The sequence below is a fragment of the Sparus aurata genome, chromosome 24, assembly GCF_900880675.1.
Source record: "Sparus aurata chromosome 24, fSpaAur1.1, whole genome shotgun sequence".
Taxonomy (NCBI): domain Eukaryota; kingdom Metazoa; phylum Chordata; class Actinopteri; order Spariformes; family Sparidae; genus Sparus; species Sparus aurata.
The window spans coordinates 20,390,733-20,405,590 of record NC_044210.1 but is presented as its reverse complement, the minus strand read 5'-3'; the positions used below and the strand labels follow the sequence as shown (position 1 = coordinate 20,405,590).

The following is a 14,858-nucleotide window of genomic DNA, read 5'->3' as shown; positions in this document are numbered from 1 at the left end:
TGCTGCTGCTGCTGCTGCTGCTGGCACTGATTATCAAAGTGCTTTTAGAAGAAGAAGAAACACAATGGATGCAGTGATGAGGCTGCAAACTGAGAGAAGAAGGCAAATAAAGAGCCAGTAGTTGAGTGTTTGTTGATGCTGAACAAGCCTTTGACATGATGTGGAAGGAAGGATTGTTAATAAAGCTGTGCAACATGGCTGTGAGAGGGAGGGAGGGAGGGAGGGAGGGCTATTTCATTGGATAAAGGATTCTTCTTCTCTGTGTGGAAGGAAATACAGGTACCAGTTGGATAAGATTGATCAGATCAGTGTGCAGTGAGAATGAGACTCCTGGAGGTGGTGTGATCAGTCCGTTACTCTTCACTATATGATCCATGATCATCCGTGTTCTCTAAAGTAGCAGCAGATACAGGCAGCTCACTCTCTGTGGATGATGATGGGGCCTCGTGGAAAAGAGGAAGGAATGTGGCGCATGTCATGTCAAAGTGCCAGGGGCTGTTGATGAGCTGGTGGAGTGGGGTTGTGATCGGGCTGCCGCTTCTCTGAGGAGAAAACCCAGACACTTTATTTCAGCAGGAAAACAAGAGAGGAAGGAATGAAACTAAGGATGTGTGGGAACCACTCACAAAGAGTTTGGGAGCAGTGTTTGATTCACGGCTAACACGGCCAGCAGCTCATATTGGCAGAATGAAAGAAAAAAGTCATGGAGGTGTTGAGATGTCTGACAGGTTGCTGGGCACTGAGAAGAATCTCTGTGGCTGTGATTAGATCTGTGTGTGTGTGTGTGTGATTATGGCAGTATTGCCTCTGGATCAGCTGCCTGCCAGGTCTCATGTGAAGAAAGCTGGATGTGATTCAGGCACTGAGAGTTTGCAGTGGGGCTTTAAAACACCTCCAGTACCTGCTGCTGTACAGGTAGAGATGGAGAGATGCCACTGGGGCTGAGGAGGAAGCAGCTGATGGGGAATTACTGGCCACATTTGCAGGGACACAGTGATTCTCACCCCACAAAACAAGTTGTGCAGGAGTGCTGGGAGAATGGGAAGAGTGGGGAATGATGTGGCAGATGAACTGGGAGTCTTAGCAGTGAGGAGAAGCCCCACAGTGGTGTGTCCACAGACCATCACCACCATGGTTGACTGGGTGGCCACAAACAGACTGCTGAACAGAAAAGGAAAAGCTCCAACAGACAAACTTGGTAAGTGCTGTTAAATATCATGTCACAGTGATTCTATGCTGATATATACAGATGGAGCTACAGAACCTGAGACAGCAGTGGCAGGATTTGGGGCGGCTGAACCAGCAAAGGGAACTGGGAGAAACAGAAGAACATGAAACACGCTGGAGATGCTGCAGTGTTGCTGGAGTTCAGATGGTGGAAGAGTCCAGACACAACAAGGTACTGATGGGCTCACAGTCTTCATCGCTTCTGGCAGCTGAAATCAGTCAGTCATTCCAACGGCCGTCAGGACGTTTGATATGAAGTTCTTCAGTCACTTACAAGAAGAGTGAACAGAGGAGGTCCGCTTAGATTGATGTGGAACCAGCATGAGGGCTGAGGGGGAATAATGAGAGGGCAGGTGAGTTAGCAAGAGGGCGCTAAGGAAAGGAAGGATAGAAATGGAAGTGAGCATCAGTGAGGCTGCAGGTGAAGAGTGTCGTCTGGGGGAAAACCAAGCAAATGTGGCAAGAGAGGTGAGACAGAGAGGGCAAAGGGAGGCAGCATCAGGATCACCTGGGCAGGTACGGGAACAGGAGACAGGAAGTGGTGATGATGAGCTGAAGGCTGGACCACTGTACACTGAAGAATCACTGAAACTGGCAGGAAGCATCAGACAGGACTGTGTGGGAGGAGTCAGGAAGAGGAGGAGGAGTCTGGATCAGGTACTTCTGAGCTGTAGGGCAGGTATGAATGTTTCCATCATTGAACATTTAAATGAGCCTCTTCACTGGCTGTAATATTAAACGTGCTGGTTTCACTTCCTCCGTTTGTTGACTTGAAGGTTTTCTAACTTGCTGTGAAACCTGTTGAGTGTGTTTTTCATTCAGTTCAGGACGTCAGCAGGTTAAAACTCCTCATGACTTGTTGCATGTAGGTGATGTCACCTGCTCCTGTGTCTGGATATATAATCTGAGTATTACGTCACAGTTTCAAACTTTAACAAGTCGTTTGTGAGCGGCTGAAACAAAGAAAGAGAAGCTTGAAGTCAACACAGTACAAACATCCAGCTGTGAAATCAAACTACTTCATGTGACGGCCAGTGAAAAGTATGAAAGGTGTTATTTTCAGAACATCAGTGAAGGAAGAGTTTGGACCTGCAGCACAGATTTCTATGGAAGAAGTAGATAGCAGAAGCAAAGATGGCCCCATTAAACCCAGTGAGAGTGGAGCTGCAGCAGCTGAGTTCAGACAGTGAGAGCAGACAATGGTCAGTCATATACACACTGTATACCTGAACTCTCATATGAATGACATGTGGAGGACTCTTCCTGTCAGCTCACCTTGTAGGAGCACCAGCAGGTGAAGTCCACCCCCCAGTCGTGCAGCTTCAGCTGGGCGTTTCCTGCAGCGTGGGCGCAGTGGAACCCCCGTAACAACCCTGACCCTGCACAACAAGGAAAACATTCTATCTTTATCTGCCTTCTTCAATAATGTCACTGACTGCAAGTTTAAAGGAGCACAACGTGGAAATGTTCCAGTACAAGAACCTCAACGTTGTTGGACTTTAGTGGAGTTAATGACAGTTCAGACATGAAATATATTGTAGGAATGAAAAGAGTTGATATTTCTGTAAGTCTGAGCGATGGATGGATCAAATAAATGCTTTAAATAGTTTCTATTCTTCCTGAAAAACACATCAGATTCACAGTTTTGTATCTTTGCCTTTGATATTCAGGTTTCTGAAGAACTTTCCAGACCGATTCCATAAAAGACCTGACACAGCAAAGTTTGAAATGTGGACAAAGTGAAAGACGTTTTTACAACACTGAGACTTTCATAACGTCAACCAGCAAGCTTTAAGCACAGGGTTGAGCACTAGGACCCAGCAGGCATCAGGGCGTGTACACAGAGTGTGAGAGCTCACCTGGGCTCCTCCTCCTGTGATGAAGCTCACCTGAGAGACCGTCAGCAGCTGAGGACGGACTGTGTTTACTCTCACCTGCTGCTTTCAGTCCTGTGAAGGTGAGATATGATTTAACTTCACAATAACATTCAGCTAACCAGCTAACATTCAGCTAACAGCTAACCAGCTAACATTCAGCTAACAGCTAACATTCAGCTAGCCAGCTAACATTCAGCTAACGAGCTAACATTCAGCTAGCCAGCTAACATTCAGCTAACGAGCTAACATTCAGCTAACCAGCTAACATTCAGCTAACGAGCTAAACATCAAGAAAGGAAATATTTTGACACCTATTTTTATTTTAAACAGAAAAATTTCAACTGTCTGAACTCAAGTTTGTGTCTCTGACTGAACTGAGATCAGTTTAATCTGCTTGTTAACTCGTCGTCAAACTCACTTCATTCAAACTGGACCTGAACTGAATCACAGTCACAAACACTAACATGTAACTTTACTGTGTGTTTTGACGAGGTCTAGTTAAAACTCACAAGTATCTGCAGCACAGCTGAAAGGATTTTATAACACAAGTTGTTACCTGAATGTTTCTTCATGACAACTTGTGAGTTGTTGTGTAGTGACCTCATAGAAACTAACAGTCAGTTAAAGTGATGTTGGTCTGTAAAAGTCACTAAAGCTGCTTTGTTGAACCAAAGTAACAACAACTGAACATGTATTTGACCTTCACACTCTCATTAAACACACAAGTCATCAGATTTCACTGATATGATTCATACGATGTGATTAATGTGTAACTCTAACAGCCTCTGCGGGCGGCGCCGGTCCAAAGTCTCATTCACTGTGATGGTTGTGGGACAGACAGTCGTGTCCGTGTGAACCTCCAGCTGAAGGTAATGTAACACATTTAAAATGTTTGACTTGTTAACACAAACCGTCGTTAGCTTAGCAACACTAAAAACAGCAACAATCTGGACGTGAAATAATGTTTGTATTGAGCCGACGAGCTGAATGAATATTTAGTCCCGACACAGAATAAGATGACATCATCTAGTCAGCAGCCAATCAAACATCACAAGCTGTGATTTGAAGATTCCAGCAGTGGATGAAAAAGAGGCTCAACAGGTTTCACACACAGAGAGAGAAACCCTTGAAGATAACACAGAACAAGCCTGTGAAATAAAAGCAGTGAATGTGATATTACAGCCAGTGAAACGTCATCAGTAACTCAATAAATGATGGAGTGATGCAACATTTGAACACTTTCATCTAAAACAGAGTGAAACAGCAGATGAAAATAGTGGTTGTGTGCACATGAACTTCAGGCTGCTTGTTGAGCAGCATGTGGCTCAAATCTTCCTCTGCTTGTCTGTAGAAGCCGTGTGGCGCCACCTGGTGGTGCAGAAGTAAACTGCAGGATGACAGTTATATTAACACAGATGGTTCACATGGAATAAAAACACCAACATTAATGACTTTATACATCATCTACAATAATACATCACAATGTGTCCATGATATTGTGTCTCAATCATCTGAATGTGTAAATAAACTAAAGACACGTAACAAGTAAAGTGATAAAGTAGCACGAAATACGTGACTGAAGTACCTCAGAATTGTAGTTCCTTAAAGTACTCGAGTAAATGTACTTTCCTCCACTGTTACTGGTGTTTCTACAACAGTGATTCCAGTCGTGTCTCGCTGGTTAAACTGGTGTTCAGAGCAGACGACTCACTTCCAGTCTGATGCTCCATGACACCATCTAGTGGACTGACAGTAGAAGTGCAGCATTCATGTGACGCTGATATGAAGCAGCCAATCAGAGGAGGAGCAGCTGATGTTCTGACAGGAGACATGATGGAAAGGCTGATTTCAGTTGATGTGCAGATGAATGATTTGTGTTTCCTCTCCAGATGAAAGTGTGTGTGAGTTGAGCAGCATGAATCAGTGTGAGGACAGAGAGGAGGGAGGCCCTCCCTCTAAAACCACTGGACCTGGACCTGGACCTGGACCTGGACCAGGACCTGAGCCTGGACCTGGACCTGGACCTGAGCCTGGACCTGGACCTGAGCCTGGACCTGAGCCCAGCCGTGTTCCCATCAAGAGTCTCATTACCTTGTTTGATCGACAACCAGCTCCTGCTGTAAAGAGGTGAGCTGTTAATAACATTAATATGTGACTGATTCATGTTTTAAACTGTGGAGAAAGATGTTTTTTGAAACCTGATGTTTATTTTCAGCTTCGTTCTTCTTCACTTAAATGTATCTTCTCACGTTAGAAAGCTGCCCAATAGAACCAGTCTTCAACTCTTCATTTCACTTTATTGAATTAGTTTGGTCCAATATTCTCTGAAAGTTTATTCCTGATGTTTTCCACTATTTTATGGACAGAAGCTTCTGTGTCTGAAGACTAGAAAGTGAATTAACATCTCTGGTGGTGTTCTTCTCTGTCCAACAGGAGACCAGCCTCTACTGGACCTGGACCTGGACCTGGACCAGGACCAGGACCTGGACCTGGACCCAGCTGTGTGTCCTTAAAGAGTGACGACTCAATGGATCGCATCATTGTTTTTAAAGGACAACCAGCTCCTGCTGTAAAGAGGTGAGCTGTTAATAACATTAATATGTGACTGATTCATGTTTTAACTGTGGAGAAAGATGTTTTTTGAAACCTGGGCTCGTATTCACAAAGAATCTTAAGGCTAAAAGTAGCTCCTAACAGTCGAATTTAGGAGCTACTCCTAAAAATAATGGGCGTGTCAGTCGTAACTTTAGGACTCCTAATTTTTGAAAATAAGAGTTATTCACAAAACATTTTAAGCCTAAAAGTAGCAGCTAAGTCTGGGAGACCTTAGAAGTAGTCCAGAGGACTCCTGACTCACTAAGACCTGGTCACAGCAGAATGTTCTGGAGACGCTAAATAACAGGGAATTATTAAAACGATGTCTGATGGACCGTGAAGGGACTGAAGTTGTGGATGAGTTGGTGAGAGACGCAACTAACGTTCCCCAACCAACTGAAACAATCCAATAACGACCAGCAGTTAAAATGTTTGGCAAACACTCCGGTGTTTGTCTACAGGGGAAAATGCAGCTCTTCACCCGGGACTAGTATTACCTGGAGACCTCAAGAGATTTAGAAATTATCCCACCACGTCTGTGTTTCGTGCAGTGCACTCAGCACAGGATAAGTGAAGTCCTGTGTTTTAAACTCTAATTTACTGACATTATCTCCCGGGTCGATCGCACCGGAGCCCTTACTGGAGCAGCACAACGGTTAGATATGGATATTTTTAATATAATAACTGGTGAGCCTGTTGAAAGATGGAAACATGTTCCTTACCGCATGCTGCCATGCATGTAATCCATCTAATCATCTTTCGAAATTTCGCTCTTCTGATGAGCCTCCTGAATTTGCAACCAATGCTCAAAACTTTCATTTATAATTCCCAACGCAGCCTCCATAATTCTCCACCGGGAAAAAGGCAGAAAAAGGTGGAAAACACAAAAAACCTTAAGAAAACCAAAAAACGACCCCAAATCACAGAGATGCTGATTCGCACGGGACTAATATTATCACATGACCTCTGTGTTTGGTGAAATATGGGAGGTAATTCACGGTGGAATTTTTACATTACAAATTAAGGACATGGCAGATTCACTGGGATTAAATCACAGACGACCTCCACAATTATTACAGATTACTGGAGGTCTCCAGGTTATACTAGTCCTGTGTGAATCAGGGCTTTTGTCAATCAGAAAAAGTGAGAGGGAGAGGGAAATGTTGCATTCCATCAATACACAAATTGTCTTTGACACATGTTACAATATACTGGACATTGTTGTGAAATGGCCCGGATCAACACACGATTCCCGAATTTTAATGGAGAGTGGTTTGATGCAGCTTTTCCAGCAAATGCCGTTTTTATTGACAATTCACGTTTCTCATCGAAATCTTCTAATTTGTAATTTTTGTCTGAAGCGTTTTTTGTTGGGGGGGGGCACTTAATTCTCCTCATAAATACATTTATTTATCCAATATCTTTTCATAGGCTTTGTCATGGGCTTGTAGACAACTTCCTTATTTTCCCTTCATGCATTGCGTAGCCTAAATGACTTTTCAATGGGCTGCCCTGTCACTCAACAACCAATCACCGTTGTCACCGCCTCTAAGTGCGTCCTTATAAAATGACGTCATCCATAGCAACAGAGAGTTACTTCTAGTTTAGGAGTTCACTGTCTTCATAACTAAAAGTAGGTCTCAGCGGCTTTGTGAATTACTCTTAAGAAACGACTCCTACATAAAAACTTTTAGTCCGATTTAGGAGTACTGCTAACGTTAAGATAAAAGTCTTTGTGAATACGGGCCCTGATGTTTATTTTCAGCTTCGTTCTTCTTCACTTAAATGTATCTTCTCACTTCAGAAAGCTGCCCAATAGAACCAGTCTTCAACTCTTCATTTCACTTTATTGAATTAGTTTGGTCCAATATTCTCTGAAGGTTTATTCCTGATGTTTTCCACTATTTTATGGACAGAAGCTTCTGTGTCTGAAGACTAGAAAGTGAATCAACATCTCTGGTGGTCTTCTTCTCTGTCCAACAGGAGACCAGCCTCTACTGGACCTGGACCTGGACCTGAGCCCAGCTGTGTGTCCTTCAAGAGTGACCGGTCAAAGGATGCGATCATTACTTTCAAACAAGCACATGTGTCAGACAGACAGTAAGTTGTTGTCCTGTTGCTCTCTGTTGATGTCTGTCCTCATTAAATCCAGTCTGACCAGTTGTCCTGATGGTCTTCATGTTCTCAGAGTGATGATGGAGGTCAGAGCAGGATTAGTATTAAAGGACAGGTTCACATTTCTTCATGTCCGTCCCTAAACAACTCTGACAGGACAGTGTTCCTCCTGTGGACAAACAGCAGTGACTCACCTCCTGCTGAAATCTGACCCTGCTGCTGAGGAGAGGAAGGGCTGTGTGTTATATCTGACGTTACAAGGGCCCGACCCATCCGGACCTCATGGGGCCGGTACCCAAACCCATATGAAGAGTAAAAACTCTGATGACTGATATATCAGCACATTAGATATAAAATATATAAAAACAAATAACTTATTTTCTGATGTCTTAAATATAGTTCAAACACTTGAGACAAAGATATGAAGAACTGAAGGCAGAACATTTTACTGTTTTACAATATTTATTAAATATGCAACAAATAATAAAGTTTTACAAATACGTCTGAAGTTACGTGGAGCACTTTGAAACTCAGACGTTAAGTATTTCAAGTCACGTCTACATGAATATAGCTTATATTTACAAATGATGAATTCATCATTATCTTTATATTTAGGTCGTTGTGTCGTTAATCACACAAAAGCAAAACACAAAAAAGTCGATAAAGACTTTCAGGTCACAAATCAGACAAATTAAATATCAAAATCAAGTTTGAAATAATAAAAACAAAAAGACAGAATGAATATTTTTTCATTCTCCATTGTTGGAATCTCAATTGAATACAAGTTCATTGAGACTCTTCACCAGTTTGCACTGGACAGTTAGCATCCAGCTAGCTTGTGTTAGCTGTGTGTTGCTGTCCACAGTATTAAACGGGTCAATAAGAGCTGGAGGGACTAAACCAGACAAGCTGCTGAACCCACCCAGTAAACTGACTGACTGTTGATTCACAGTGGGATCAGCAGTACGACCAACACTGTGATGTCAGAGGAAACCATCTGATTCAATGATGTCATCAACACTTTAACTCAAAGGACCTTCAGCTTGTGTTTGTCTCTGAGTGGACAGACACAATGTGACTGATTCTTCATGATTCCTCCACAGAGTCGACCAGGAGAGCTCAGAGGTTCCCAGAGGTCCGTCTGTCCAGCAGCATCAGACACACCTGGACTCCATATTTATGGTCTGTACATGAACAACAACTACTTTTACATCCAGTCTGTTCACAATAATCTCCATGCTGCACTTTACAGACCAGTGGTGAATCTGTCCAACATGGATCTGATGTTTGGCTCCATGATGTTAAATGTTGTCATTCACATAATATTTTGTTTCAGCTGCTGGAGGAGAACATTGTCAGTTTTGTGAAGAACGAGCTGAAGAAGATCCAGAAGGTTCTGAGTTCAGATTACCCAGAATGCTACCCAGAGAGTCAGAGGGAGGACGGTGAGGATGAAGAGCAGAGGAGGAGCAGCAGAGAGGCATTTCTGAAGATCACACTTCACTTCCTGAGGAGAATGAAGCAGGAGGAGCTGGCTGAATGTCTGCAGAGCAGTAAGAGGATTTCTCTAAAGATTTAACACGATGGATCAATGAGACGTTTACTGAAGTCTGATGATCATGAATCTGTTTATATATACAATCTTTAGGGGAAGGAAATTGTGTTATTGTCTTTAGAAATAACTTAATGATCTTTTTTGTTGTGTGTTTATTTAGAAAGTCGTTCTGCAGTTTGTCAGCGTAAACTCAAATCTAACCTTCAGAAGAAGTTCCAGTGTGTGTTTGAGGGGATCGCTAAAGCAGGAAACCCAACGCTTCTGAATCAGATCTACACAGAGCTCTACATCACAGAGGGAGGGACTGCAGAGGTCAATGATGAACATGAGGTCAGACAGATTGAAACAGCATCCAGGAAACCACACAGACCAGAAACAACAATCAGACAAGAAGACATCTTTAAAGCCTCACCTGGAGGAGATGAACCAATCAGAACAGTGATGACAAAGGGAGTGGCTGGCATCGGGAAAACAGTCTTAACACAGAAGTTCACTCTGGACTGGGCTGAAGACAAAGCCAACCAGGACATACAGTTCACATTTCCATTCACTTTCAGAGAGCTGAATGTGCTGAAAGAGAAAAAGTTCAGCTTGGTGGAACTTGTTCATCACTTCTTCACTGAAACCAAAGAAATCTGCAGCTTTGAAGAGTTCCAGGTTGTGTTCATCTTTGACGGTCTGGATGAGTGTCGACTTCCTCTGGACTTCCACAACACTGAGATCCTGACTGATGTTAGAGAGTCCACCTCAGTGGATGTGCTGCTGACAAACCTCATCAGGGGGAAACTGCTTCCCTCTGCTCGCCTCTGGATAACCACACGACCTGCAGCAGCCAATCAGATCCCTCCTGGGTGTGTTGACATGGTGACAGAGGTCAGAGGGTTCACTGACCCACAGAAGGAGGATTACTTCAGGAAGAGATTCAGAGTTGAGGAGCAGGCCAGCAGAATCATCTCCCACATCAAGACATCACGAAGCCTCCACATCATGTGCCACATCCCAGTCTTCTGCTGGATCACTGCTACAGTTCTGGAGGATGCGTTGAAGACCAGAGAGGGAGGAGAGCTGCCCAAGACCCTGACTGAGATGTACATTCGCTTCCTGGTGGTTCAGGCCAAACTGAAGAATGTCAAGTATGACCGAGGAGCTGAGACAGATCCACACTGGACTCAAGAGAGCAGAAAGATGATTGAGTCTCTTGGAAAACTGGCTTTTTATCAGCTGCAGAAAGGAAACCTGATCTTCTATGAATCAGACCTGACAGGGTGTAACATCGATATCAGAGATGCTTCAGTGTACTCAGGGGTGTTCACGCAGATCTTTAAAGAGGAGAGTGGACTGTACCAGGACAAGGTGTTCTGCTTCATCCACCTGAGTGTTCAGGAGTTTCTGGCTGCTCTTCATGTCCATCTGACATTCATCAACTCTGGTGTCAATCTGCTGGCAGAAGAAGAAACAGCTGACCATCAATCTGCAGAGACATGTCTCTACCAGAGTGCTGTGGACCAAGCCTTACAGAGTCCAAATGGACACCTGGACTTGTTCCTCCGCTTCCTCCTGGGTCTTTCACTGCAGACCAATCAGAATCTCCTGCGAGGTCTGCAGACACAGACAAGAAGTAACTCACAGACCAATCAGGAAACAGTCGAGTACATCAAGAAGAAGTTCAGTGAGAATCTGTCTGCAGAGAGAAGCATCAATCTGTTCCACTGTCTGAATGAACTGAACGATCGTTCTCTAGTGGTGGAGATCCAACAGTACCTGAGTTCAGGAAGTCTCTCCACAGACTATCTGTCTCCTGCTCAGTGGTCAGCTCTGGTCTTCATCTTACTGTCATCAGGAAAAGATCTGGATGTGTTTGACCTGAAGAAATACTCTGCTTCAGAGAAGGCTCTTCTGAGGCTGCTGCCAGTGTTCAAAGCCTCCAACAAAGTTCTGTAAGTGTGGAGAAGTTTCTTCAGAATGCAGTAAATGTGCTGTTATTGACCCAAATAGAAATATGATTTTCTTGTTCTGCTCATTATTCTTTATCCAGGCTGAGTGGATGTGGCCTCTCAGAGAAAAGCTGTGAAGCTCTGTCCTCAGTTCTCAGCTCCCAGTCCTCTAGTCGGAGAGAGCTGGACCTGAGTAGCAACAACCTGCAGGATTCAGGAGTGAAGCTGCTGTTACCTGGACTGGAGAGTCCACACTGCAATCTGGAAAGTTTGAGGTCAGATGGCTGTTCGTTATGAAATCATTCATATATTTCTACACATTTTTCAATTGCAGATTTTTTTGCTGTCAAACTTGTTTTCTTTCAATGTAATTTTCATTAATTCATCCCCTGTACAACATGAACAATGAGGATGAAGAACCTCATTTATGCTTGATATCATATGACTTTGATACCTGGATGTTTATTCTCGATTTAGTCATGATTTATTGTCATGTTTACAACATGTCTAGAACTGAACAGCAGTGGAGCAAGAGATTATATACCAGTCATTCCCAGAGGATTTTATTTGGATCACCAAATAAATTAGTAGACTTTCCTTTCCTTAATTTAAGATTTCTATCTGCAGCACATGTTTGAGCCACATGGGGAGCTTGTTGGTATCCACTGCTTGATTTGTAAATCAGGGGGTCTGGTTCACAGAGACAGTCCTACTCCAGTGGGTCCTTCCTGTGGACTCCGACAATGTTGGGGAGAAATATAATTTAGGCTCAATGTTTTATTTACAACATCAAAAAGCAGCAGGCCAAGAAACCCTGTGAAGTGACATGTTCCATCTGTGTATCAGTCGATGGACAGCGTTACACTTAGACACACATGCTGATTGAGTTCATCATTTCACTGATTCACATCTAAAACACCTTCTTGCTTATAAGACTTACAGAGATCATACACCAAAATTATTTAGACACTAAGAGGCATTGAACCACATTCCAGCATAGTTCATGTGACATTCACAAAACTCACAGCTTCAGGAGACACTGAGTGACCTGACCACTCTGTCTCTCTGTGGAAACTGCATTTATTTGATCTCATTCATGATGTATTTGACACATATATATGTTTGTGGTAAACGCAGTAATTATTCAGTATGGTACCTCTTTGAAATGGCTGGTGTATTCAAGACAATATAAGGAGATGTGGAAATGGCACTGAAAATAGTTTGGAGTGTTTGAAACACTGATACTGTCTCACTAAAACTCAACATTTTACCATGTTCTTATTTATTATTTCCTGTTCAGACTGAGTGGCTGTAACTTCTCAGAGAGAAGCTGTGAAGCTCTGTCCTCAGTTCTCAGCTCCCAGTCCTCTAGTCTGAGAGAGCTGGACCTGAGTAACAACAACCTGCAGGATTCAGGAGTGAAGAAACTTTCTGTTGAACTGAAGAGTCCACACTGTGTCCTTGACACTCTCAGGTCAGGATTCATTTCATGTAACAAGTGTGTATGTATGTATATATATGTGTACATATATATATATATATATATATATATATATATATATATATATATATATATATATATATATATATATATATATATATACACACACATATATATACACATATACATGTGTTTATATGTGTGTGTGTATATATATGTACATGTGTTAGGTGTATGTATATATATATATATATATATATATATATATACACACACACATATATATACACATATACATGTGTTTATATGTGTGTGTGTATATATATGTACATGTGTTAGGTGTATGTATATATGTATATGTGTATGAGATATTTATATTTATATATATCACATGTAAATATATATATATATATATATATTATAAATAAATACATGACATAGGATGAACCGTAATTACTTTTGTAATTCTTCTAGCTCCATCATCAGGTCATCATTTGAATTTGAACAATATGTTGGCTCATGAACTAATATTTGGAACACTAATGGCATTTCCATCAGATCAGCTACACTCTTGTGCACTGAACCATCAGGTCCCTCAGTTGATCTGTGATGTGTGTTGTTTTGTGTGTCTGCAGGCTGTCAGGCTGTCTGATCACAGAGGAAGGCTGTACTTCTCTGGCCTCAGCTCTGGACTCCAACCCCTCCCATCTGAGAGAGCTGGACCTGAGTAACAACAACCTGCAGGATTCAGGAGTGAAGCGACTTTCTGCTGAACTGAAGAGTCCACACTGTGCCCTTGAAACTCTCAGGTCAGGATTCATTATTTTATTTCATTTTTTCATTTAACTGTACAATTGGACCAGGTCTAAACCAGACGGGGTAAAAAGATATGTGGGTCAGTCAGTCTATTCTGCTCTTTGGTCCCGATGTACTAATCTCAACAACCATTGTATGGATTGTCATGAGGTTTTGTTCAGATAGTGTTGTTTTGTGTGTCTGCAGGCTGTCAGGCTGTCTGATCACAGAGGAAGGCTGTACTTCACTGGCCTCAGCTCTGGACTCCAACCCCTCCCATCTGAGAGAGCTGGACCTGAGCTACAATCATCCAGGAGACTCAGGAATAAAGCAGCTGTCTGCTCGACTGAAGGATCCAGGCTGGAGACTGGACACTCTCAGGTATGAAGAGTCCTGCTGCAGCCACAGACAGTCAGTGTGAGACTCTGTATCTGGACTGTAGATGGCTCAGTGTCGGGAGGTCGGCTTTGTTTACTCCACCTCCAGTTGTTCAGTTCAGTTCAGGAGAAAAGGCAGCATAGCTTGAAGCCAATAGTTACAAGTGAAGAGAGGAAGATGAGGAGAAGAAGAGATGAAGATTAGTGACCAGAAGAGTCTTGGCACAAACACTAGAGTTACACCTCTTTCTTCAGACTAGTTTAGTGTCTGTTCAAATTGTGCCTGTCTGATTTCTTGGCCTCTGGTTTGCTGCTTGATGAACCGCTCATCCAAACTACTTCACACTCCACACTGACTGCAGAGGGTTATCAAACATTAACATTAAATCTATTTTTGGGGATTTCCGCTTCCGGCCGTATGGAGTAGGTAGCAGGTAGAGCCAGCTCCGTCAAACTTTTCTATAAAATAGTTTCCTAGACCATCTTAAGAAGGGAAATTTGGGAGGCGTTTTAGGACTGATCCGGTAAGACTGCACGCCTTGTCATGATAAGAGGGAATAGCCCAAGATACATGCAAAAACTCTTAACGCCACCGACCGTGGCCGAGAAAGAACAAAAGATGGCAGACGATAAGCAAGATTCACCTATTTCAGTGAAGACCCTGAGAAGCGAGCTACAGTCGTAACGAGAGGGGATAACGACCGACATTAAAGCACAGATAGAAAGCATGCACCGAGAGATAAGGAACGACATCTCCTCTCTCCATGAAGAAGTCAGGGCGCACGTCGGCGTGCTCCGGGAGGAGATCCTGCAGAAGATGGAGTCCCTATGTAACACACATACACAGACGGCGAACAATCAGAAAGAAATGGGCAATTTACTCAGTGATGCAACTGACAGGATAGCGGTCTTGGAACAAAGCCATGAAATGTTAACGAAGGA

At 42.9% G+C, this 14,858-nt stretch overlaps 1 protein-coding gene across 1 annotated transcript in view; it reads left to right on the top strand.

The window, feature by feature from the left end:
• LOC115576543 (uncharacterized) overlaps positions 1 to 14,858 on the top strand; it is a gene marked incomplete at both ends in the record, with an annotated part of 30,168 nt that overhangs the window by 6,432 nt on the left and 8,878 nt on the right. Inside the window, 7 exons of the mRNA XM_030409071.1 lie at positions 9,133 to 9,367; positions 9,469 to 9,474; positions 9,545 to 11,306; positions 11,405 to 11,578; positions 12,604 to 12,777; positions 13,380 to 13,553; positions 13,899 to 13,920. Of these exons, the coding sequence (XP_030264931.1) occupies positions 9,133 to 9,367; positions 9,469 to 9,474; positions 9,545 to 11,306; positions 11,405 to 11,578; positions 12,604 to 12,777; positions 13,380 to 13,553; positions 13,899 to 13,920 (2,547 nt within the window). The remainder of the gene's footprint in view (positions 1 to 9,132; positions 9,368 to 9,468; positions 9,475 to 9,544; positions 11,307 to 11,404; positions 11,579 to 12,603; positions 12,778 to 13,379; positions 13,554 to 13,898; positions 13,921 to 14,858) is intronic.